The sequence below is a fragment of the Rhinolophus sinicus genome, chromosome 3, assembly GCF_057876585.1.
Source record: "Rhinolophus sinicus isolate RSI-liver-muscle chromosome 3, RSI-T2T, whole genome shotgun sequence".
NCBI lineage: Eukaryota > Metazoa > Chordata > Mammalia > Chiroptera > Rhinolophidae > Rhinolophus > Rhinolophus sinicus.
Genome location: NC_142503.1, coordinates 165,649,292 through 165,676,225, shown reverse-complemented (window position 1 = coordinate 165,676,225; position 26,934 = coordinate 165,649,292). Strand labels below are relative to the sequence as shown.

Below are 26,934 nucleotides of genomic sequence, written 5' to 3'. Positions count from 1 at the left end.
TAGAATGGAAACCAAGTTCTGGAATGGCTGACATACCAATACCACCTGGAAGCCATTATGGGGAAGTCCCTGTTCTGAAATCTTGACTACCACTCCCATTTTCACCCTCAGAGAGAGACAGAGACAGAGAGAGAAAGAGACAGAGAGAGAAAGAGACAGAGAGAGAAAGAGACAGAGAGAGAAAGAGACAGAGAGAGAGACAGAGAGAGACAGAGAGAGACAGAGAGAGAGAGAGAGAGAGAGAGAGAGAGAGAGAATGCTCATATACCGTTTTCCTCTGCTGTGACAGCTCATGTCTTCATTAAAATGATTGCCTGAGGTAGAATTCACGCGCGCGCGCGCGCACACACACACACACACACACACATACACACCGACACACTTAACTCCATTTGCTTCCAAGTTCTTTTTCAACTTGTTCTTAGAGTTATTATAAAAAATATTCTGTTTCTCTCTCACTCATCCTTTTTTAAAGTTTTCTGTTCCTTGGGAAATACACTACACTCTTAAAACCCCACCATTTGGTAAGCCAAGAATTGATGCTAGTGGGATAAACTGTACCAAAGAAGGCAGTATTCAGGTTTGATGGGAATGAAACAGAATAAAAATGCAGGGCATCAGCCGAGAGCCTTGGGAAATACATAAAAGTTTCCCCCAGTAATTACCTACAACTTCTTTCTCTTTCTTAAATGTAACCTACTTTCCACAACCCAAACTTTCAACATAAATATAAAATTGTTTTCAGTCAGTTTCTCTTGTTTTGCTTAATGCCTGTGCTTCCCCACTGCAGATACATAGCATCTTAGCAATATTATCCACTAAAGGGGATTTTAGTACCAGTCCATGGTCAAACCACTCTTTATAACTTTGTTTCTATGGGGAAATGCATTTAGAGTTGGGAAAACCTCCAGTTTATAAGTCAGATTCTGTCTACGGTATTGGTTGGTGCAAAAGTAATTGCGGTTTTTGCAATTATTTTTTTTTTAACCTTTTAAATCGCAGTTACTTTTGCCCCAACCTAATATATCCCTTCAGTTTAAGCAAAATTACATCAGTAAATACTTTTTGGGAGCCTTCTAGGTGAACGACACTATTCTGGGTGCTATGATGTTCTGTAAATAAAATAACACTGATATGCATTATCTTGTCCAATCCTTACAACAGCCCCACTAGATACATATTACTTTCCTCCTGGCCAATGAGATGCCTGAGGCTTGGAGAGGAAAGACCCTTTGCTTAAGAGCACAACACCGGTGAGAGGCAGAGCTGACATTGTGTCCTCGGTCATCTGACTTCCAAACCTGGGCCCTTTCAACTGTGCTACGGTGCAGAATTTATGCTCTCGGGAGACCATGCCGGAAGTCAAGCTTGACCTTAGAAATATTTTGGAAGCTATGCTATCAGCAGCTTCTGGGAAAAGATAAAAATTTGTGCGAAATCTCAGATGGGAACAAGTTTCCTCAGACCGTAGCTTTATTAGAAATGCCTCTCAATGAATGCTGCTCCAAGTGACTGAGAAATCAAAGAGCATCATTGGAGCAATTGGGACTCCAGTAGAGCAATTGCTCCATTGGAGCAATTGAAGACAGGGGGACTTGAGCTTGTGACTGTGAGTGGTCCACCGGTGAGGCCAGAAAGGAATAGAGAGAGTGGCACAAACTGCCGTTGTCTCAGGGAAGCATACGACAGACTCTCCTTTTACCCCTCAAATAAGACTTTGTAAATATCAAGCCTCAGATGTTTCACTTTGTTTGATCTGGCCCCTGATGGAACCAGACACACAATAAATTGTATAATTACTCTATTAAGATTTGCCAAAAAGCCTGGAAAGCTGATTCTGTTCCATGCCCCTGCTGATCAGAACAGCTCAGCGTGTCTATTAATGGTTTCCATCCAGAAAACAGAAACAGGGACACAAAAACAAGCCTGTCCTTGCTGTTCAGATCTTAAATGTGGCGACTCCTTAGAGCAGAGATGTCCAAACTTTTTTCAACGTTTTTCACCAAGGGCCATATGCGGTAAAATACACAAACAGCCGGGCCACTCACTCGAGGTGAAGTACGTATTGCCTCACCTGGTTTATTTAAGTAAACTAAACATATTTTTGGAATTTGCTGTGGGCCAATTAACAATGGATTGCGGGCTGCAGTTGGCCTGCAGGCCACAGCCCACAGTTTGGAAACCCCTGCCTTAGAATCAACTGCATCCAGTGTTCATGAGAGATCGAAAAGTAATTTCCACTGCGGTTTCCATTCCGTGCTCACATTTCAAAGATGCAAATATGAGGAAATTCTTGATACATCTAGAGTTTATTGATTTTCCTGCTAATCAACCAATCTCACCAGTATTTATTCAGTGGTTAGTGTGTACCCAACATCCTCTCAGAGAGGCGTAAGAGATTCAAAACAAGTAGAAATGGGTTCTTGTCCTTAATTAAGGCATTTCTAATGGTGTCAATTTATTCATTTAGTCATTAAATATTTCTTGAACATGTGTGAGGATGATAAGACATATACACATTAAATTTATTGAACATAATTAGGTGCTACACTTAGTTTCTCCTTAAAGGCAAGGCAACTCAGCAAATGCTCACAAAAAGCTACTAAGTGCCAGGGCTGGGGACTCAGAAATGGCCAAGGCAGAGTCCACACTATTAAGAAGCTGACAGACAGGGAGGAAAATATGTAAACCAGAAATTACAATGCAATATGGTGTTATTAGGTAAGCGCACATGCACAGAGTGGGGCAAATGGTCAAGGAATGCCCTTAAACGTGGGCAACACTTAAACTGAGACTTTGAACTTAAATATGAGTTCACAGATTGTAGGCCCAGGGGTTGGATGGGGAGAAGTAATCAATGGCATGGCTGGAGAAATAAGCCAGTGACTTGTGACTTGCTTGTAACAGCCTCAGAAGTTACAGCTCCCTCCTCTCTGACTGCCCCACGAATTCCAATGACGTCAGCTGCCCCGAACTTTGATCTCTGCCTCCTCTACTTGGTGGTACCTCAAGGCTCTGCTCAGATTCAGCTTTCTGTACCCTGGGGAGGAAATTTTCCCCAAGCAAAAGCTGGAGATCATAGAGCTTTCCAGGTGACCTTTCTTAGGGATTGCCATCTTGCACCACCTACTGGCCAAACAGTTGCCTCATACGGTTTGTCCAGTTTTGTTTGCAATGAGAGGGGAAACTCATCCTGTACAAGTTACTTGATTGTAGCTGGAATTGTCCCATATGTCTGGAATAACCTTCACCGGATGCTGATGCTGTCTACCTTCCAATTTCTCATACCTCTGCCACCATCCCTAGTCTTTCCATTTCCTTCCCTTACTCGCTACGGAAACTGCTTTCATAAGACACCCGTGACATCCCTAGAGCCTTAGTCAGTGGGTATTTCTTCCACCTTCAATCTCCCTGAGCTCTTGGTAGTGTTTGGTGTCTTCCTTTTGAAACTCTCTTGTCTTACATTCTCACCTCTATGACTGCTTCTGCCTGTGACTCCTCTGCTCTGTTTTGTTTGCTGACCTCAGTCTCTGCACCGCTTGGTAACAGGCATTCCCCAGGGTGCTCATCACAGACCCTCTGGGCATCTACTTTATGGTCATTGCTTTAGGTAATTAATCTCCTGTCCAGTTTTCCGCTGTCTCATTGATGCGAATGATTCCAAGTTTGTGTGACCAATTCTGTCTTCATCCACAAACTCTTGTCAGATGTGTCCAGTTGCCCAGTAGATATTTGCATCCAGATATCCCACCTCAAAATTGATCTAGCTTCTGTCTCCTTGTTAACCTTATCTTATGCGCTTCTCTCCTTTGTCTGTGGTACTCCACCTACACTGACCTGTATTTCGTTCCTAAAGCTCACCAAACTCTTTTCCACCTCAGGGCTTTTGCACATGCTGTACCTGCCTCCCGAATCAGTGTTCCCTCTGTGTTTGTATGTGTATCTTCTCCTCAACCTAAGGTCTCCATTTACCTTTAATCTCCCAGAGGGATTTCCCTTGACTACAGCAATCTATCTGGACACCACTCGGTTATCCTCTATCACCACTCCCTCTTGCTTTCTTCACAGTCCTTGTAATTTGTAATTATTTGTTGATGTATTTGCTTACTCGTGCTGTATTCATATGTCTATATGTTTGTTCCCTTATACTAAGCTTCACAAGGATGAGACCCTATTTGTTTTATCAATTAAGCTCTGCTTGGCAACTAGCATAGTGCCTGGCACATAGGAAGCACTCGGTAAATATTTGTTGGATGCATGAGTGAGCACTGAACCACACTCACTATCCTTTTAGTCTCCACAGAAAGCTTCTCCACCCAGGTTTCCTGTGCTAGGCATTGATGGTGGGGACAAAAACATATAAAGCATAGTCTTCTATACTCCTACAACCTTTTGTTTGTATATTAATAAAAAATAATGAAGTTTCTGAGACAAAGTGAACACTGACGGAAAGAAACCAAGGAATTAGGTTCTGTGGATGTCGCTTGAAAAAGGGAGCTGATTATAGAGTTTTTAAGGCTGAAAACCACAATTGGTTTTTAGCCCAAGTTGCACATCATTACAACTTAGCTTCACTATTGTTGAGTTCAGATGACCCCACACACCACAGGCTGTTTTCCTGCTGGTTTTGGCTATTTTCCCAAGACGTAGTTGTCCTGTAAGTATTGTTCCTACTTCTGGGGTCTCACAATTTCTTATACATTCCAGGCTCAGGTTCCTGCAGGTTCTCATTTTCATTTGAGAATTTGTCAATATATTAGTGCTTTCCACATTGGGTTATAACGTACCTGTTTTCCAGCCTCTTTGCCCCAATATGCTGTGAACCAACACAGACAGACTTGGTCTTTGCCCTCTTTGGAGCCCATATAGCCTAGTTCAATGTCTGGCACACACCTCAGCAATTGTTTATGAATGAACCAATAAGGTTTGCTAAATCTCCTCTAGCCAAAACAGTGGCCAGGAAAATTAGCCTCTGGGCTGTAGGTGTGTGGGTCAAGGATATCCAGAGTTTTCTCTTTGATACCAGATACATTATTTGCACATGGCAGCTCCTCTCTGTGCAGTCCTGGGGACTGAGCCTGTGGCAGTCAATTATGCAAGAGAGAGCCAATGAAGGCATAATGTGGGGAACTGGAGGGGTAAAGAGGGCAAGAGGAGATGGAGCAAGGAATGTTTAGAAGGCATTGCCAGCAGGACCTTTTACCTTATCCCATGTCCTGTGTAGTATATTTAAGTCATCTTCCAGACAGCGTGAACATCAGAAGTACCTTCCACTCCATTAGATAAATTTAGGATTGCAAGAGTGAGCATGCCTAACAAACTGCAGGAGCTGCCTCTACAAGAGAATTTTAAAATATATTATGCTCTACCGTCAGTACCGGTGCATTAAGCATTCTATCACTTGCAGAGCTGCTGTAATTTACCTCACTTCAGTAAGTACGGTCCTCTCGGGGGATAATTTATTCCATTTGCTTACCAAAGGAATAGAAATTTAATACATATTCCTCATCTTTGGCCAAGAAATGACCTTTCTAGTGAGGATTTGGATTGGACATTTGCAACAACCATGGATGCAGCAGGGAAGTGATTAATTTGCCAAATCAGATCTCCTGAATTCTGGGTAGGAAGATTTCAGGGAGCTTAAAGAAAGTTTTACATCTTCTCCTATTAAATTACAAAGCCATGCAAGATTTTTATGAACCTTTTGCACGGTGAGTAAAGGATTATCTTTCTTCCAACAAAACTACCCTGAATTACCTAGCTCTGCCATCTTTGCTTGTATCTACCCATCCATGCTGTAGATCTTCATTTCCTTTAAGCCCAGGATTTGTTGGTGTATTAGAGCTTTCCATGTTGCGTTATAATTCATCTGTTTTCTAGCTTCTTTGCCCCAATGTATTGTGAATCAAAGCAGAGAGACTTGGTCTCCTTCCATCCACCCGTCTTCATGTGTGTCCATCCTCCCCCTTCCACACAACAGATTTGGTATGGTTCATCTACTCCTTAAAATAACATGATTTTGGTATTTTCAAAATCTCAATATAGAATACATTTCCTTTCCCTTTGCATTTGTGCGCTGTTTATACTTGCAGCATGTGCTTTCCCACCTCCACACCTTTCTCAATAAATGCCAATCCTTTTGCCCCTACAGCTCCACAAACAGTAATCCATGGTCAACAACGACCGTGGTACCACAAAAGCACACTTTGTGCCATGGTCTTCTTCTTTCACTCACCTTTTTTGGCTCCCGTATTGTTACATCCTTGTAGCCACGCAGCAGCTTAACCATTTGTCTCCTTGTACCTGCCCCCAAAGAAAGGAGAGTCTGCGAGACAGATCCTTTCTGGGACTTTGCTTAACCTTTGGGTTTGCACCTTGTACCTCCCTGTTTGGTCCCAGAAAGGTGGCTGGACAGTCAAAGATGGGTACGACTTTCCACGTGGAAAGCAACCTAAGATAGGTGCAGTCCAGTGAGGATCAACAGGAGAACCCACGGGGTTCATAGAGGTGGGCACAGCCCCCCCGCCCCCCACCTTCCTCAGGCTAAGAAAAGCCTCTGCCTCTGTAGCTGCATTCCTTCCCAGACCCTGCAAGGGAAGTGATTCAATGAGTGCTCTCCATCTATTCATATGCATAGAGGTTTTGTCCCTTGGGGAAGTACATACATCCTGAGACTTATGGTACAGCTGCCTACAGGCAAGGGTGATTGGCTTGAATTAGTTTTCTATTATAGCGTATGGAATTCACAGATCTTGAGATTGACAAGCTTTATCTCCCTAACTTCCCCACCTAACTAATAAAAGCTAATGCACTATTAGGCACCAAATGCAGCATTCTTTCTCTGGATGGTCTCATTCCCCCCCTTATGAGTTTCCTAGGCCTGCTATAACAAAGTACCACAAACTCTATGGCTTAAGCAACATTTATTGTCTCACAGTTCTGGAGGCTAGAAGTCCAAGATCAAGGTGTCAGCAGGGTTGCTTCCTTCTGAGGCCTGTGAGAGGGAATCTATTCCATGCCTCTTGCTGAGCTCCTGGTGATTTGTTGACAATCTTTGGCATTCTTTGGCTTGTAGAAGCAACCCAATATCTGTCTTCATCTTAGCATGGTGTTTTCTGTGTGTGTGTGTGTGTGTGTGTGTGTGTGTGTGTGTGTGTGCGCACGCATATCCAAATTTCCCCTTTTTCTAAAGACACTGGTCACATGGGATTAGGGCCCACCCTAATGATCTCGTTTTAATTTGATTACCTCCCTGAAGACCCTATCTCCAAATGAGGTCACATTCAGACATACTGCAGGTTGGGACTTCCACATGTGAATTTGGAGGCGACACGGTTCAACCCATAACCTCTCCTGTGGCTTCAATGACTTGTCCATATTATGATGGCTCTCAGATCTGGGTCTCGATCCCAAATCTGTCTTCTGAACTCTAGACCTTGTGCCCAGCTGCCTGCTGTCTATCTTCCCTTGGATAACTTTTATGCACCTTAAGCTCAACATGTCTAATACTACATTCATCACCCTCCGCTCAAACTAGGTCCTTCTTCTAACTCAGTGAATGGTGTCTTATCCATGCTGGGGTCCTGGACAGAAACTGATACTATTCTTGACTCCTTCTTCACCTTCACCATCTCTCTACATCCAATCATTTATGAAGTTATGTCAGTTCTGTTTCTGCAATAGCTCTCAAATCTTCCTCTCTTAGACCTCACTGCTACAACTTCTTCAAAGCCACTATTATCTCTTCCTCAGACCACTGCCAGAGATCTCTTAACAAGTAGTTCTATCTTTGATGTACTCCCCCTTAATCCAGTCTCCACATTGTAGAGCAATCTTCTAAAAACCCAAATCTGATCATTCCATTTCCCTGCTTAAAGATAGTCAGTGGCAGTGATTAACCTTGAAAGTAGATATTGGGCCCAGATAGTTGGTGATAGGCCTGGAGCTGGACACTGAAGGGAGAGTAGGATCTAGGTAAGTAAGGAAGAGGCTTAGTTGAGTGTGGAGCTGGGACTTACCATTGTGGGTTTCAGTTCACGAACTGTGTCACTCACACACCTGGTTGGTGAGGACACACACAATTTAAAATTGTGAAAATGACCTGATGCTGGTTGTTCAACTTTCTTCATAGCCCCTAAGGCAGAAACCTGCAAATAGTTTTATTTAGCTTGTAGCTTAAGTTAGTAATCACCTGCCTCTGCCAGTTCCTGACTTGCACTCCCCTCCCGGAGTGACAAATGTATACGCTCACGGCATTAGCTGTACCCTGGCATACTCAACTGCCCATTTCTTTCTTTCTGCTCATAAACAAGGCATACATATTCTGTGAACTGATCCATAGTCTAATGGTTTAAAAGCAAGTTCCCAAATGAGAAGATATTTCTGGACCATTGGCAGGGGCAAGGGGCTGAGCAATCAGTTGGCTCCTTGATTAAAGACTGCCTTATCCACCCATTCGGCATGTAGCTCTCTTTATAGAAATGACTGTGTAATTGGCTTTTCCCCTGTCTGGACTGTAAGAAAATGAGGACAATCACCATGCTTTTTTGTCTTCTTTGTACTTAGCTGAGGGCTGGACACTTAGTAGGCATCAATGCCTTGTGAATGAATGAATGAATGAATGAATGAATGGATGAATGAGTCTAATAGCCTCAGGTCTTTTGGTTGATCCTGAATTGTTTAATGAATTATGAATCTGCCTTATTAATGCTTTGTCAAATCCATCAATCAAGAAACTCACCAGGGCCATTTGGAAGGGAATGTTTTTCAGGAGAGCCTACCAGAGAGGAATTTGTAAGTAAAGGGTTTTTGCCATCAGTAGGGAATATTTCTCAAGATTTTCGGGGCAATAGTGACATTGCAAGAGGATGGCAGTGATGCTGCAAGGTATATAGCAACCTTAGCACTCGTCATATGCTCCTATACTGTATGTGGGTAAATGTCTTGGTTCATATTTCAAGGAAATCAGACTTTGGGGGCAGCCTCAACTAGAAGAAAGGCAATATGAAGACGTATGAAAAGCAAACAGGATGATTCCAGGAAGTAAGCTCAGCAGATGAAAAACCAGTATTAGAAAACAAATTAAAATCAGTTACTTTAACAAGAAGTTATTTCCAAGCATACACACACCTACTGCATCTAAAATATGACTTTAAATACCATTACGTTATTTGTATGTATTTTAGGAATAGTGTATATGGTATTATAAAAAGCAAAATAGTTGTGTAGTCTTAAGGCCAGCATCTTACCACCTAAGAGAAGGGAGTGTGTGTGCAAAGGTACGACTTGCAGAACTATATTTACTGCTCTAGGAGTAGCTGAACTATAGATTTATGTCAGACAAGGACAGCACTTTTAGTTTTATTTTCTTCATACAGCACAGCATTTTCTTACCTATTTTGCTTCAACTTATTGAGCTGATCTCCATGGGAAATGTTCTAAAGGGGATCCTAAATTCCTTTTGGTTTTTGTGAGTTAAAGTGAATATTTCAGCACCATCAGGACAGGGGTATTTACTGTATGGCCAATGAATCTCTACTTGCTGTAGGCATCAGAGTGACATAGGGGAAAGTGCGGTGTTGCATCTTATTCTCCCTCCCCACCTTCACACTGGGAATCAGCCAGCGACCTGCCAGGGGAAAGCTTGCCCCCAGGTGTTTAGCAAAGATAGCTTGGCTAGCTATGCCCCTTTAAGAATGTATATCATTACATTCTTACAGGGAAGTTGGCAAGAATTCCAGAAAATCTTCATGCTCTCAATGGGCCCCTCTCTGAGAACAGATACTGCCCCACATGGGTGGCTGCAATCCAAAAAGAAGCGGTGAAGTTGCCAGATGGGAGGGGTTTGGGACGGATGGGTGAAAAACATGAAGCAATTAAGAAGTATAAATTGCCAGTTATATAAATGTCACAGGGATGTAAAGCACAGCATAAGGAATATAGTTCATAATATTCTAATAACTATGTATGGGGTCAAGTGGGTATTAGACTTTTCGGGGTGATCACTTTGTAAGTTACATAAATGTCTAATCACTATGTTGTACACCTGAAACTAATATAATATTGTATGTTAAGTGTAATTGAAAACGTTTTAAAAATTACAAAAAAGAAGTGGTGAGTGAAGACATCAGAAGGAAAGGGGAAGAAGGTCCAGGGGAGCAGGGGCTGAGGGGCTGGATGCCTGTGAAGGCCCTGGAGAGTCGGTATGAGACAAGGCTCTTGACCTGAAGCCTCAGAGGTCAGCTGTGGCTGGTTAACAAAAGGGAGACTTATTGGGTAGATTTGGGAGGAGAGACTCACAGAACCTCGGGAAATGTGAAGGAACTGAGAGGCCATTGCTGTTGAGCCGCTGGGGCAATCTGCCAGGATGCTGTTATCGCCCTCACTCACTACCTGACACCCTGCTGACAACAATCCTAGCTTCCTTGAGACTCAAAGTTCTGGACAGAAGGGTCTGATCTGCTGAAACTGAGTTATGTCTGCACCCCTATTGCCCGTGCCCACACTCCTACCACCCGTGCCCGCACCCTGCCATCCGTGCCCACACCCCTTCTGCCAGGGGCACAGAGAATTATTTGGGTTTCTTTAGCTTTCTTTGTGGAATACGGGGCACTGTTTCTCACCAAGGCTCGTGTAAAAGGGGTGTCCTTGTGAACAAGAAGGGAACTGGGTGCTGGGCAGTTAAAAATAGGACAGAGGGCCAAGGTATCCACATTAAAAACATTCAGAGAGTTGTTAACTGGGCTCAGACTTTTAAAAAAATTGTTATGTATTCTTATGCAACAACAACACACTTTCTATTATCTGGGAACTTATTTAAAATCAGGACTATCATTAAAAAAAATGGTAAAGGCAATTTTGAGGTATTTCTGCTGATTCATATATGGGGCCACCCAAATAGATTCAAAATTCTTCCTTAGGTACTTTGGGAATACTTAAAAATCAATTTCAGATTTCTATGAATATTCCGCAGAAATCACGCATAATCTAATTCTACAGATGACAGAAAGTGTAAGAAGGCTGAGGAGTCAGAAACTGGGTATGGGCGAGATAAGAGGAAGCTGGAATTAGGAAAACAACTTTAGGTAGAATAAAACATTGGTGTAATTAGGGCCACAGTGGAGGGTCAGCCCTGGCAGCACTAAAGAAAGAAAGCTTGGTACTGGAGGGAGATTTAGGGCCAGAAATGATCTAAACAAGCAAATATTAAGGGTGATAATTTATTGGGAGAAAGGAGCCCAAATACATGAATATTGACCTCAACGCCTTCTTTAAAATACAAATCCAGAGCATGTGTTTGACAAGTGTAAGGGCTGCCTAAGCACGGATGTCTTTATAAGAGAGAGAGGGGGATCACCTGGTGTGACTAATGAGAGACTTCCAACCCGTCACTGCTACTACCCTTTACTCTCAATACCTATTGAAGTCTGAACATTGCCCACTAACTGAATTTGCAATGCCTAGGCACTCACTGTGGCATAGAAAATAGATATGATTTATTTATCATCCAGGTGACATTCTGAATATTTATTTTTGTCAGCACTGGCTTTATATTAATTGAGTGGTACCAGGCCACAGAGCATCGGACAGTGTCTTCATTTATAGCACTACAGATGACTATTTCATGGCTCCAGCTCTAAACGTGCCTCTGGGCCTGGCTCTGAAGTTTAAAGTTTGCCTTTTTAGGACAATGATTTAAATATTTCCAGTGGCTCAACTCCTCTTGGGTCTTTCCACAAATCAACCAGTGGGAGGCAACTGGCAGTAGGCAATGGGTTTTGAGCTATTTTCCATAAGGAGGTCCAGAAGCCAGGGCGTAACACTTCAGTGAAAATGAGGAAGCAAGAGAAATTACTCATTTAGCTTACAAATCCAACACTTGCTAGCTACACATTTACCAACTTTTTAGTACCTATGGCCAATATTTTATCTCAACCCATCTCAACTTGCTATCCAACCTATTTTTGGACTTCTTTCTTTCCTCCTACAATTGCCAAATGATTGCAAAATGAAACCTGACATTCACCTAAGAAGACATGAGAAGGCACACCTCATGTAAAAATAAATTATAAAAGATACTCGAAAGATAATTGAAAATGACTTGGAGTATCTGAATGGCAGTACCTCTTGAAGAACATGAATAAATGAGGGTTCACTGAATTTTAGACAGCCTTTTTTCATTGAATTTGAAATATTCAATTAGAAACATAGGTACAGTAGATATTTTGGATATGGAAAACAACAACCTATATATTTTTGATACTTTGATAATAACAGTATTAACATAGTATTAATTTAAGCATAGTAATCAGTATGTAATGCTTCTGTTGACATTTTGAGTAGCTGTATATTTTTTGTTTTTTTCTAAATCCAAGATTAAATAATACATTTTAATGAAGTCAACTTGAGACACCAACTGATATATATACAGCTCCCTCCATTTTTATATACCTCTACTTAGTTTTTCCCAAGATTGAGAGAAAAAGAAAGAAGAGAAGACAAGATACGCTTTTGTCATAGATGGAGGGGCCTGAGCTGTGGAACTAACACTTGCATCTACATTACGCTGCTGTCCTGCTAGGTTCTTGTGGGAGATGATGGTTCAGGAACACCAGCTTTCTTTTGGGGCGCATCACTGCTTCTCGAGGTTCTGATTTGATTGCTTCATGTGATTACTCACATAGTACATAACATGATGTCTTCAAAGCCAAATTAAAGCCAAGATATCGTTTTATCAAGATTTGACTTTTCATTTGACATCTCAGAAGTACCACAACAAGACATGGCCTCCATGACCCAGAGCAAATGACAGCCTCTGTTCTCCACCAGGTATCAATGAGACTAAAGAAATTCACAACTTACAAGGAGGAGCAAACACAAATGCCCCAGAGAGTGGTCAAAACAGTAGCTCTGTCTTGGAGCTGATGGCCCTCAGCGTCCAAGTCAGTTCTGATCCTCTGCATCTAATCATCCCAGTTGCTCCTCATCAAAGTCAACAAGTATTTCTTAAGGTCACACTGTATATAGAGCATTTTACCTGGTTCTTAGAGATCATTTAAAAAAGTATAAGCTATATAGATAACAGGAATAACTATGGATATATACATATGCATAGGTTGACATATATACACATATTTCCTAGCTCTGACAACTCAGAAGACACACATTCAGAGGTGCTCCAGTAACAATAAACACACAGCCAGTTCTTGGTTTCTAAATATCATTCTCCAATTAAAGGAACTAGGGATCCTTGGAGAGATGACTGATTTTAGGAGTGAGGCAGGAAGAATAAAAAATGAGGCCAGAGCATTGTACAGTGCCAGAAAGTAAGGAGGAGTTCAGAAAACACAAAAGAATGGGAATATATCAAAGGAACTCAGAAGACAATCACCTAATGGCGAAAGCTGAAATAATTTGAGCAAAAGAGTAAACAACTCAGGTTTAATCATAACCCAAAGTATAAAATAAATATACATGAGTCCATACTGGTATAAATGGTTGAATAAATAAAGGGAGAAAAGAGACAAATCTTTTCAGAAGAATTCCAAATAATACATGGTAAACACTCTCCCTCCAGAAGGTAAAGCTTAACCCTTCCCCATTCCCCACCCCAGAGTATGGGCTGGACTTAATGACTTGCTTCCAAAGAACAAAGTATGGAAAGGGGAGAAAGACTGGAAAAACCGGGCAAACACTACTCTGGCCGGGTGATCAAAGTTACCATCATCAGTAATAAGTCATATTGGTAGAGTGCAATAACTGATAACATGTGATAAGGACACTTCTCCTCTATGGTATTCTTACCCCAAATGCATAACCTCAATATAACAAGGAGAAAACCCCAACTGAGGAAGATTCTACAAAACACTTCAACAGTACTTCTCAAAACTGTCAAGGTCATGAAAAACAAGGAAAGATTGAAACACTGTCATAGGCGGCTAAGGAGACATGATGGCTAAATGTAATGTGGCATCCTGGATGGGATCCTGGAATTGAAAAGGGTCATTAGTGACAACAAAAAGGCCATTAGTGACAACACTAGTGAAATCCAAATGAAGTTTGAAGTGTGGTTAATAGTAATTGCCAAAGTTAATCTCTTAATTTTGACAAATGTACCAGGGGTATATAAAATGTTAACATTAGAGGAAACTGGATGAAGAGAATGTGGGAACTCTCTGAACTATCTTTTTAACTTTTCTGTAAATATAAAATTGTTCCAAACTTAGAAGTTTATTTAAACAGAGAGCGAGAGAGAACAGTCTCTGACATCGGCAGCTTACAAAAACAGAGAGTCAAGCATTCACACATGAGAAAATTAAGTATCGGGGCAGCTAGTGCATGACTGCGGTCCAAATGAGCTCAGACAGTACACGTTCAAAGAAAGTACAGATGCGTACAAGTATGTGTAACAGCAAAGACTGCAGGAACCAATCAGGACTTGATCTAGTGTTCAAGGATTTGTGTTGATTCAGTGTCCCAGGTGGAGGAACGGAACACCAAAGGCCTAAAAGCTGTCAGCACTGAAAGTAAGGCATCAGAACACAGCCAGAAGCAGCTTCACTGGAATGGAGTATTTAGGTTCGGGCAGGACACTCAAGTCCCAGTGCAAAATGAAAATGTAGGGCCTCTTGGTCAAAAAGCAGAAAAATTACTTTTCCCTTCTTATCCTATCTATCTATCTATCTATCTATCTATCTATCTATCTATCTATCTATCTATCTATCTATCTCTCCCCATGCCATGGTGTTTTGTTATTTGCTATTTAATGTCTACTCCCTTAGAGATGGGGATACTTACTTGCTGGGTCAGGGCAGGCCCCCACAGACGCTGGCAGTCCCACCCTGATACCCCAACGCTTTCCACGCCAGTGCCCAGAATCCGGTGAGATTGGTAGGCAGGGACAAAAGTGAAAACCCACCCCAGGATGTAGGGAGACAGCAGGAGACAAGGCCATGCATGAACTGAGGCTCCAAGTCCCTGTATGTGCCCCATTATCCCATCAAAAGCCACTTATAAAGAACAGTTTAGGAGATAAAAATATTAAGAATTTCCAGATGGCAACTACAGAAAACCCACCCTGGGATGTGTGTATGTATGTGGAGGGGATTGGGGTTCCTTCTGAGCACGGCGCCCTGTGTGAGTGCATTTGTTGTAGGCCCATGAAGCTGAGACCGGGTTGAGGGTTCGTGGAAGATGAAGCAGGAGAGGAAGGAGGTGACTGAGGAGACAGACTGAAGTTGGATTTCAGTGATCAATCTGATGGAAAGTGCACAGTGGATATGACAGGTGACACTGCTGGCGGTCTTACCAGTTAGGTATCCCACAGTCAGCCTTGGGAAGGAAGGGGAGGAAGCAAGCATAACATTACACTTTGCTTTCCTTGAGGCAAACTCTTAGTGTTAGCTGTTCTAACTTAGGACATATGTTATCAATGCAAACACCGTATTCTAATGTTCATTTCTAGTTATTGAATTTATCTAAAAAGACCCTTTATCTTAGAGACACAGACCTTGCCAACCTAGCATTTTCTTTTCAGGAGCCCCTTTTATAAAATTAGAAATGTGCTCAATGAATGGTCCATATGGACTCTGGTTGTGGCAGCCGTACATTTTACTGCCGAGGCACTTAAAATCTATTTCCAGTTTTTCCTCCAGGAAGTTCTCACACTGGTGTGAACTCTTTCTTCCCAGGTACCTCCAGAGCATCGGTTACTCGATGTAAACCAGGAGCGAACTGCCCCAGTTCACACAGTGGCGTCAGTAGACAGCTGTCCCCTCTCTCTATCACCGAAGACTCTTCTGCGCCCATTCTTGAACTTCAGAGCCGAGGATCATCTGGAGTTTGTGGACACAGAGTGGAAAGGCAGAACAGATCAGGTATGCTGGTGGCCTCCTCTCATCCATCCCGGCAATCTTCTAACCCTCCATGAAATATTTCACCACAGGCACAGAATGCAGAGGTACTACATGAACTCTTAGGGGAAGATTTAGAAATGTACAGAGACAGATGGTCCCCGACTTACACTGGTTCGACTTAGGATTTTCTTATTTTTACAATGGTGTGAAAGCAATGCGCATTCAGGAGAAACCATACTTCGAATTTTAAATTTGGACCTTCTTCTGGGCTAGTGATACGTGGTATGATACTCTCTCCTAACGCTGGACAGCAGCAGCCACCACAGCTCCCATGCAGCCACGGGCAAACAACCCATACCCTACAGTGCAGTATTAAACGCATTTTAGACTTACAATATTTTCAACTCATGATGGGTTTATCAGGACGTAACCCCATCATAAGTCAAGGAGCATATTTGTACAATCTGTGAGGGGTGTGTGGTGTAGCCGAGAATACCAAAACATATCGTTGAAGGGTTACCATGTGGTTAAACAATGGCATCTAATGATGTTCATAAGGTAACTTATAAAGATTTTCTCATCCTCTTCAAGGTATCAAAAGCCATAATCTTTCATCTTGGTCCTGGGGTTCAATAATAACACACTGTGCTCATTTTGAAAAGAATAAAAACACCAGTAAAATCAGACTCTGCCCTTGTCCTCATCAGGACTACCAGTCCTTGGAGCCCTTCAGGTTTTCCCAATTTTACACCTCCTTCAGGACACTTCACTTGCCTTCTAATCAGCATTTACTGATCAGTCAAGACCTTTAGCCTTTCCCCTCATCTGTCTGACCACTCAGTAACCTCTGGGTTACTTGGGTCACTAGAATTGCTAGATAAATCTCATAACTATATCCATGAGTGTCCCAACAAATTTAGCATTTCTAAAGGCAGCTGGGTCCAGTAGGCTGCTGTCCAATGCCGTTACTTTTTGATAATGGACATCTTATTGCCTTCCCCAGAGAATGCTCTCAAGCACCGAGTCCATGCTCACTTCCTCTCGTCATGTGACCACACTTCTCCCTTTGCCACACTGCTAACTCCTTTTCCTGTACCATGATCACCTCCTCCCCATCTCTTTCACCTGCATTTTCATTCTCTCCTTCTCCATTTGTTCCTTCAGCTTGGCCAGCAACATATTAAAATCTCTTGTATCCTTCAAAACAATAACAACAGCAAAATACTCCATCCAAAAAAAAAAAAAAAAAGTGGGTAGTAAAAAAACCCAAACAAACAAAAAACAAAACAAACAAAAACAGAAGTTTGATAAAACTGGCTTTAAAAAAAAAAAAGAAGAGACATAGCAATTCAGGGGACACAGTTAGAGATGAGGGGTAAACAGAGGTATAGAGGAAACCTGAAAGCCTCTGCTAGGGTCCTACTAATTTGAGAAGAGGTTTTATTCATATGAAAAAAGATGTTTTTCAACAAATGGCAGTATTTTTAAATGGTATGAGCCCCAAGGCTAAAATTCTTTTTAAAAAGTAAAGAAAATGACATCTTAGATCTTCAGAAAGTTTTAATTGGCTTTAATACGTTGCAGTAATATTCCTATTATTCCAGTTATCCGCAGAATAGAATGTTTCAGTTAATTAAACATACTGGTTAATAAAGACTTGCCCTATCTATCATATACAGATTATAAATTTCAAAAACTATACTATTAAAGATCACATGGGACATAATTTACTCTTTCTGTGCTAATTCAGAAGGCACTTGGGGATATTCCAGGGCACCACAAAGAAAATAAAAGGAGAAGAATCTGAAGAGCAGCTCACAAGGCTTTCATGAATGTTACGGTACTTAAACTCAAAATGAATCCTGTGAGATCGATACTATTGCTGTTTGACAGATAAAGAAGCTAAGACTGGAATGAAACACGTCCTCAGGGCCATACAATGGCAGGGCTAGGACATGATTCCAAATTCCAGTAGCCTCTACCATCAATGTGTGTGACTCCAACAAAGTTCATAAAAATGGATGGAGAGTTCCTAGGAAATCAATTTTAATGATGTACTATACAAAAACTATAAATCTAAGCAATGCTATTTTTGAAAATCATATTTAAAATAGAAAAATAAAAGAGCTCTGGAGACCTAATCTCTCTATGGTACCTATAGATGGTAAAAATTAAAGAATTGGCAATAATTAAATCGAGTTAATAGAACAATAGGCCAACACTATTGGAGGATGTAGGTGACTATTAATGTCATCAAAAGTGCCACCCATGGCATGGTGGTAGTCCAGAAGCAATCTTCAAAACAGGTGACAGTGAAGGCAGATACCAGCTCAAAGTGATACCTACACTGTGTAAAATCATTTCTCCTTTGTGAGATAGTCCCTGAGAATAACGAGATCTGAAGTGTAGTAGAGTACACTTTTCTCTTAAGTGTCACTTCTCTGAAACCGCAAGACTGCAACACTGCCATTCCCGCCAGGAAAGAGAACTTTCTCCAAACCATTTCTGAAACTTCTAGGGCTTGAACAGAGCACTCACACCTCAATGCTAGACACAGTGAGTATTCAGAATAAAAAGGTTGGACCCTGAGGTCATACTGACTTGGGTTCATCCTTAGATAACCTTAAACCAAGTCTCAGTTTTTTCATCTATAAAATGAGAATAATACCTACTTATGTGGAGAGGTTTGTGTTTCCTTCCCAGCCTCCCAACACAAAAGCCTTATTCTACCCTCTGATTCATTTTAGGGTTTAACCCTCCCTCTACTCTCTGCATAAGCCACATGATCATACAGGGAATTTGCAGAACTGTTTTCAAGAGCAAGTATTGTCTCTACAGTCAGGGGAATTGGCTAACTCATATTTCCAGAGTCACCTCGACATCACTGCATCATGGAAGTTTCTCCTGATCATGTCCTATTCCACCCCTTAACAAGCGCTTCTCCTCTGCCTCTGTATACCTTGTAGCTGCCATACTTGGCTCTTATGACACTGTATTGGATGTGTTTTCTGGCTTTCTACTAGGCCATGAACTCAACTCTTTGAACCCCTGGGACCCAACTGACTGACTAGCTCCTGGTAGTCTCCACAGGATTTGGTTGAGTAAATGGATAAAAGAGCACCAGTTTCCATCCTCTGGAGGCCTAGGCCCTGAGCATTCAGTATTATTTGTAAGGCCTGGAAATTATACAGTAATTGCTGTGTTCATCCTTACTTGGTTTATATTCCCAATGAAGAATTCACTTTCCAGGCTTGCTCCCCTCCCCCCAAATAACTACATCAGAAAGCCTTAGCTGGGTGAAAGTTTTTACTCCCGTGGGGCACTCATGCCTGGCTCCTTAAGCAGTAGGAACACATTCAGCAGGACAGCCAGCAGGCGCTGGAGAGATAGCATGAGAAACGCATCTACTGCCACTTGCAATCTGCAGGCTGCACCACTTTCTTCACCCCCAGAATAAACCTTGTGCTTAAGGGAGATGCCTGAAGTCACAAAAGAGAAACTTGCAGACAGTTCTGCCTCCCTTCCCCCAGGATTTGACCATCCAGGATCTCAGGGAGCACAGGGATACAGGGGGCCCTCTGCTCCCACTTAACTTCCTGACAGGCACATTAATTCATTGTGTTGAACTTGTGTTCCCTATCAGAGGAGAAGGCCTTCAGGATTGTCACTTTCAGAGAGCTCTGACTATTTTAGTGTAAAAAAAAAAAATACTACTAAATATTTTTAGTCCATGTAAAAATACAAAGTAGAACTCACTGTGCTCCCAGAACTACATGGAAATTTGTCCTGAGATGGGAAATGACTTTGTGTAGTCAGGACTACTCTGTTCTTGGGACACAATGCTTTTCAATTTAAAAGTTATCATTGCTGCAGTTAAAAAAAAAAAAGAAAGAAAGAAACAAAACAAAACAAAATAAAATAAAACCCTCAGTGGAATATAACAGCAAATGCTTATTTCTCGCTCACTTTTCATGTCAGCAGATGGAGAGATGCTTCGGCTGGTTCTGCTCATTCTTCCACATAGACTAAAAGAGCAGCTCCTACTGGGGATTTTCCATCTAGTGACAGAGAGGAAGTGCAAGAGAGCTGGTGAGACCTTGTGATGCCTCTTGAAGCTCTACTGGGAGGTGGCATACGCACATTTGCTCACATTTGATTAAACAAAGCAGGTCCTGTGGCCAAGGCCAAAGTCTTTGGGGCTGAAATGTGTGAAGCTCTTACAAGGAAGTGGGTAGAGTACACTGCAGAACAGCACAGCACACAGCTAGTTCATGAACACCGTCAGGGCCTGGATGGAGGTCCAGATACATACTGTACCTTACAGAGCAGAGATTCTGGAGAGAAAATGAGCCAGAGTTATCAGTCTCTTCAAATGAAGGTCGAAAATAAAACCACTGGTGATTCTACTGTCTGCCTCTTTGATTGCTGCTTTATGACGTGATTCCCACACATCTGTTTCCCGTTCCTGTTTACAGGAGATGATGGAACACAGACTCATCCTGAGAACAGCAGCCAAGAAAACCGAATCAAGGCTCGCTGCCTCTCCTGCACATCCGTGGTTCTGAAGGCTGTCTGGGGACTCTTGATCGTCTTGTCAGTGTCATCGTCTTGGGTTGGAACAACACAGATTGTAAAAATTACTTATAAGAACTTCTACTGTCCATTTTTCATGACGTGGTTTTCAACAAACTGGAACATTATGTTTTTCCCAGTCTATTATTCTGGTCATCTGGCCACTGCTCAAGAAAAGCAATCCCCAATGAAAAAATTCAGGTAAGTTTTATGTTAAATGGCCAATAGGAGATGTTTTAAGAGAATTCCATGGAAATATGCATAATTGTATCTCTTGGACTGTAAGCGTGTGGAGAGACAGGATCTGAGGTTGGTAATGAATACATGACCGCCAGGAAACAGAATCATTCCCCCTTAAAAAAAAAAAAAATCGCTGAGGGTCTGCAACATGCCAGGCACTGTGCTGATGCTTTTGTATATCTTACCTTATGTACTCGTCACTGGTGGTAATACCTGCCTTTTACAGTGGTGCTATGCTCGCCATTTTAACACTAATGCAAACAGGTTTAGCAAGGTTAAATGACTTGTCCAAGGCCACGCACTTATAAATAATGGAACCCAGATTTCAACTGAGATCTATTTATCTCTGAGAGTCATGTTTTAAACCAACACCTAGTATCTCAAGCCCAGAAGAAAAGAAGAAAAAAAAAGCTGTATTAACAAGATTAATTGAAAAATATTTGCTCTGTGTTCTGGACACTGTGCTGCCTAAGCAGATGAAATGACCTCATTTCATACATGGCCCTGGAGTAGATTGAAAGATGCCGTTCTTTGTTGGCTAGGAGAACAGGGGCCCTTGTCTGTTGGTTTTCCAGCCATGAACTTGGTAGTACCATGGTTCTAGTGGTTGCTCGGTGCTAAACCTGGCTTCTGCAGCCCCATCTTGGAGAGCCCTGGAAGCTGGCAGGCCAATGTCCACCAGCCCTGCACAGCACTCAAGGAAAGCCAAAGCTGCGTTTGGGTCAAAGTTCCTTTGCTAACAGACAGCTTCTTGGAAAGGAACAGCCCAGTGTTAAAGAATAACTTCCAAGACAGTAGCTCTGATCACCAAGAAAAAACACTAGTCGGGACCTCACTGGATGGCAGTGGGAGAGAAACAGTTCTCCACACTAGCTTATTGTTCCTTGGCCGAACAATAAATTTGTCTTGTGGGAGCCCAAAGAAACTTTCTGTCTTGCCCCTGTTCCTAATGAAAGAAGGAATGACTACTATAATTGGTGCATTATAAGACTATTCTAAAAGCTTCATAAACTGTGGAGGCTGTGTCTTCAATTTCCGTTTTCTATCACCAGCTTGGAAGTGCCTGGGAATATTAAAGTCACACTGAGTGGATTTTCCACGTGTGTCCATGAAAGTTCAATTCTAATTAAAGAAAAAAATTTTTTTTTAATATTTTCTGGTTTTGAGGGGAAAAAAAAGCCTTCTACTTGTTTGTGATTGTCAAAGATACTTGGAATTTGATTCCCATTAACATAGACATGATCTCGGGGTGTAAGTTCTTTTTTAATAATAACATTTAATAAACAATTGCAGGGGACATGATGATCAGACTAAAATTCTCCCTCTTTGAAAATACGTGCATTACCCATGGCAGGAGGGCTCTGCTGGAATTCTCCTATGGTTTAGATACACAGGTTGATACGAACAATGAAAGTTTAATATGGGAAGTAGTACCTCAGAGCACGTCAGAGCAAGCCAAGTCGGTTTTATTTAAGACAACTCATTTACAAGAGGCGGCTGCTGACAGAAATGTTTTGGAAATAAGCTTCATCTTTACCTCATCTCCCATGATGGACTGACACTGAATTTAGCAAAATCTGTGATTTGGGACACCTCCAACTGTTAGTGCCGGTAGAGTGAAGTTGACCATGTCTAAAACCGAATCGAAGAGCTTTGATTGTCAAACAGAAAACATTGTCTTTGAAGGGACTGTTCTCCAGGGCCTCCTCCATAGGAGAAGTATTTAGTACCAGAAGATTCTGAGATCCCTGATCTTTTTGTTCCCTGTAGACTCATTAACGCCTTCTGCCAAGAAGGCACTCCCCAAAGCTCTGAGGGCAGAACAATGGGAAAACGGAGTTAGTGTGTAAGACTAGAAACAGAATTTGTCCCACAGCATCAGACCCTCTGACTAGTTTCTCCTTTTCTCTTGAATGATATGAAAGCATTGCCAGTTCTTTTCTTATCACTAACATCAAAAGAATTTTTCATAAAGTATTAAATCTAGATGGTAACAATTGTCTGTTTGGAAGTAGTTTTTGATACTTTGATCCTTCCATATATATACTATGAAGAGAATTCAATTGCCTCAGGTGAATTTGAAATTTAAGAAGAAAAATATTATATGCCACAGTTTGAATAGGGGTGTTTTCTTAGGGAAAAAAAATCTCTAGAAAGCGTGAAACTAGAGCCAAAGATATATTTGTCTATGTCAGGTACCTATGAAATGTGCTTACAATGTCATCCGACATCCAGAAATGGCTCAATAACTAGTAGCTGCTATAATGATGGTGCGCATAATTAAATTATTGGTGTCTCCCAACGTCTAAACTTCAGTACAAGTTTTGCCACCTGTCAATGCCGACTCTAGTCTAGAAATACTGATCTCACCATCCCAAGAAGAGACCCACTGTTATTTGCTTCTCCATAGAAATCTATTCTTTTTTTGGAAATTTTGCATTTCTTAGCAGTTTAATGCTTAAGTAGCATAAGGTTCTACACAGGTGACCTGGCATTTGAATGGAGAGCATTTTTAATTCTTGCAACAGCAGCGATAAGTGGTGAGAAAGTTGACGGTGAGAAAGTTGACAGTGAGAGAAGGAAAAAAAGGGGAACAATGAGGTAGGTAATGCCTGGAGGACAGGGCTAGCCAGGAGAAAAGTACAGTCTCTGCGGGGAGAGTGGGGGGTGCTCTCCCTCTCAGCAGTGCTTTGCCTGGGGGGCTCTCCCTGTCCATCTGCTGCTACTGGTCTTCCCTGGGGGGTCAGATCGTTCACTTGCATGCATACCAAGTGTTTGCTTGAGAACACTCAACCCAACATGATGGTGTACTCCGGGGAAGAACAACCATCACTGCCTGGCTAGGGCCGGTGATAAGAAATTCTTTAATCAGAAATGGGTTTGTTACAGTCTTTCATAAATGTGTATTTTAAAAGGCATTTAGTAGTTGTAGATGTCAGGATAAACCCACGACTGTCAACTCCGGCCCTCGCTGGCAGACTTTCATGCAGCAGATCCCTTTGTAAGTACAGAATATGAAACCTGTGCCCAGGATGTTCTGTGAACACTGCTGCTTGTTCTGTGTGTGGCTCTGATTCCAAGTATCTTTACGGCTATAGGGTTTGGGAGAGGCCATCTATTGTCCTGTGTGTGTGAACACATGTAATTTCTGTTTCCTTTACTAAGGCTTTGTGCCTACGTGATTTAGTCCCTTCACTAAAGTTCTGTCTCTTTCCAGTTAAAATTTACCTTTGGGAAATCACATTTTCATTTTCGAAAAATCCTTCTCTTTGGTTGTCTCCCACGTGAAAGTGAACGACTACATGGTTTCAGTGTGCGCGTGTTGCATTTTTAACCGTCCTGGAATGGCTGGTCTGTAATTCCCAGCATTCTAGGCTGCTTGGGCACAGTGTTTACCATGGGATACTATTGAAGGCCATCCCCCTATGCTTAGAGACTCATCATTGTGTCATTTCCTTCTCCCTGTGGTCCTCCTGGGGCGTAAAGGGGCGTCAGGCATGGCACGCAAACATTGGCTGGAGATGACTTTGGTTTGCAATATTTTGAGGCACAATTATTTCTTTTCAGGAAAAGCTGGAAGAGAAGCCAGTGCTAGTACGATCTAGAGCCATGTAAATGGATTTCATTATAGATGTGTAAACATTATTAGAACTTGTTGGTTTGAACAAGATTTTTATACTGCTCTTGAAAATACAGGGCCTGGCTCGTTGTATAGTTGCCCAGTAGGTGGTTACACGTTTATGAACAACTGAGTGAAAAAAATAAAGCTGAATTCTCCCAGTGGCAAGCTTATTTTTAGTTTATGGTGAAATAAGCAGCTACTATATCACTTCCTTTGTTGTCTATCCATATCACTAGCTTGAACATTTTGTTTAAAATGGCCCTTTGGGCTAAATAATCAATTTAGTCAGAAATCAAACAAATGAATGATTTAACCGAAGTGACTATTTTTACACAATGAATTCAGATAATTCCTCCAAAGGGGCCAAATGTGTGTATATAACAAAGTTATATTTTGTTGAGTTTTGTTTTTATTTTATTTTACTTTATTTTTTACTATTTTGAGGTTATGACAGAAGCTTTCTTTGTTTTGTTTTTTCTGCCTTAAAATGCTAGAGAAAAAAGAAATTCATCTAACTGGGCAAATATATTAGAAAGAGACTTAGTGCCTTAGGAATAGTAACCTCTCAAGCTGTGAGTGGCTTTACATGATATGTGAAGCCGCAAGTTGTCTGTAGCCTTTTCACACAGTAGCATCATCCTGATGCTGCTGCATTAGCCCACTGGAAAAAAACCTTCTCTTTTAACAACTAGTAATTCCAGCAAACACTTGTTTCTGTATTTTTCCAGCTTCGCTGAGAATGTTCAGCAACAGCAGAATGTCTGCCCCAGTCATGTCGAGAGCATATGTGGGTTAGGAGAGGCCTAGGCTAGCTCTGTGCCGGGTGGATGTGGGCTCTTTTTGGAACCCTTTGTGGTCTGTAGATGGCAGAACTGGGTTTGGTATGTTCTACGGATGACCGATGAGTCTTGAGTGTTTGTGCTCTTGCCTGAGAATGGCTGTCGAGAGTTAGGCAACACGAGATGTATCACAAACAGTACCTGACTCTTCACCTCTTTTTCTTTCCTAGGGAATGCAGTCGGATTTTTGGGGAAGATGGTCTGACGTTGAAGCTCTTTCTTAAAAGAACTGCTCCCTTTTCTATTCTATGGACTTTGACTAACTACCTGTATTTACTGGCTTTAAAGAAGCTGACAGCCACGGATGTGTCTGCTCTGTTCTGTTGTAACAAAGCGTTTGTCTTCTTGCTGTCATGGATCGTGCTGAAAGACAGGTTCATGGGAGTGAGGGTAATAGCACACTTGATTCAATGCGTGAGGCGGCCCTTAATCATGACTCCTTGGCATCAGGAGAGCTGTTTTGTGTCATGAAGTGTCTGTAAAACATTCCCATTGGTTCTAAGCACAAGTCGGAATTTGAAGGTTTATAAGGATGCCCAGGCAGTTACAACCTCATGAAAGGATAAAGAGATTTCCTCTGAGCAGTGGGCAGCTTCCAACAGGAGGCACCAAAACAGACAGGGAAAAGAAGTACTTATTTAGAATTAACAGTGTAATCAACTCCTTCTGTCCTCAGGAAAGAAGGGTCTGAGAAAACTAGCCACAGTAACAATTCTGATTTGGTTTTTTTCAATCAACATATGTTAAGACAATTCCCTCATGTTTTCCCCCCAGAGATGGATTTAATTAATATTAGTGTAATTAGATAAGATTACTAAATAGTAATTAAAGTCACTGGTAATGGTACAGTGTTGTTAAAAGTGGCTATATGTCTATGTGACTAATCTGGAAATGGAACTTAAAGCAATAGCTTGTAGTTTTGGGTACAAATTAATTGAATTGCATTAAACTAACACCAACTACTTCAGTTCTGAGTTTACTCCTTTCAGAAATATTTTTTTTTAAATGTCTGTGTTTGTTCTATGTTAGCTGGATTGAAAGTCATGCAAATTTAAGAAGCCAGATCTCATTTATATAATGAGATGAAAATACTCAGAAAATAATTCTCTAGAAGGAGGTCTAAATGAATAGCCTTTTCTCAGAAGATAAACATCACATAATTATTGTTCTCTGAAAGAGATATCCAAGATTGGATTTGAAATTTGTTTTGCTATCAAAATATTGCTCTTGTTGGAATGATTACAGGGTCCTTTCTTCCCTAAATGCTGAAATTAATGTCTATAATAGAGAGTTTATGATAACCATTAACCTTATTTTTTTTAAATAGCAAATTCTGGTTGCATCTTAGGAGAGGCTGCTCAAAAATTCAAGACTAAAGCTTGGCATGAACAAGAAGTAGATAGTTATGGTAGAAGACAAGATGAGAAACTCTAAATTGGTCTATGATACTATTAGAATAGACCCAGATGTGGTACCACTCTCTGCACTAGCTAATCTTAGATTTGACACCCAATGGGCTTAGCATAATTTTTTTTTTATATGTGTAGTGCTGGTGCTGGCTCTCCACCATCAGGTGCCCTGACAAGTGCCTGAGAACAGGGCCCTTCCCTGTAGAGTTCAGTGATCCATTCAGGATGGGCTACATAACATGTGGGGGCCAGTGCAAAATGAAAATGCAGGGCTCCCTGATAGAGAAATTATTAATAATTTCAAGATGGCAATAGCAGAGCATTACCCCAAGGACAGGGGCCCTATGTAGCTGTATAGGTCATATGCCCATGCATCTAGCTCTGCCTCTAACACCTAG

At 41.5% G+C, this 26,934-nt stretch overlaps 1 protein-coding gene across 2 annotated transcripts in view; it reads left to right on the top strand.

The window, feature by feature from the left end:
* The window catches only part of SLC35F4 (solute carrier family 35 member F4), a 182,607-nt gene that overhangs the window by 141,797 nt on the left and 13,876 nt on the right, over nucleotides 1–26,934 (top strand). For both annotated transcript variants that reach the window (XM_019725797.3, XM_019725798.3), the window contains exons 2-4: nucleotides 15,690–15,875; nucleotides 20,330–20,627; nucleotides 25,298–25,517. In XM_019725797.3, the coding sequence (XP_019581356.2) occupies nucleotides 15,690–15,875; nucleotides 20,330–20,627; nucleotides 25,298–25,517 (704 nt within the window). The remainder of the gene's footprint in view (nucleotides 1–15,689; nucleotides 15,876–20,329; nucleotides 20,628–25,297; nucleotides 25,518–26,934) is intronic.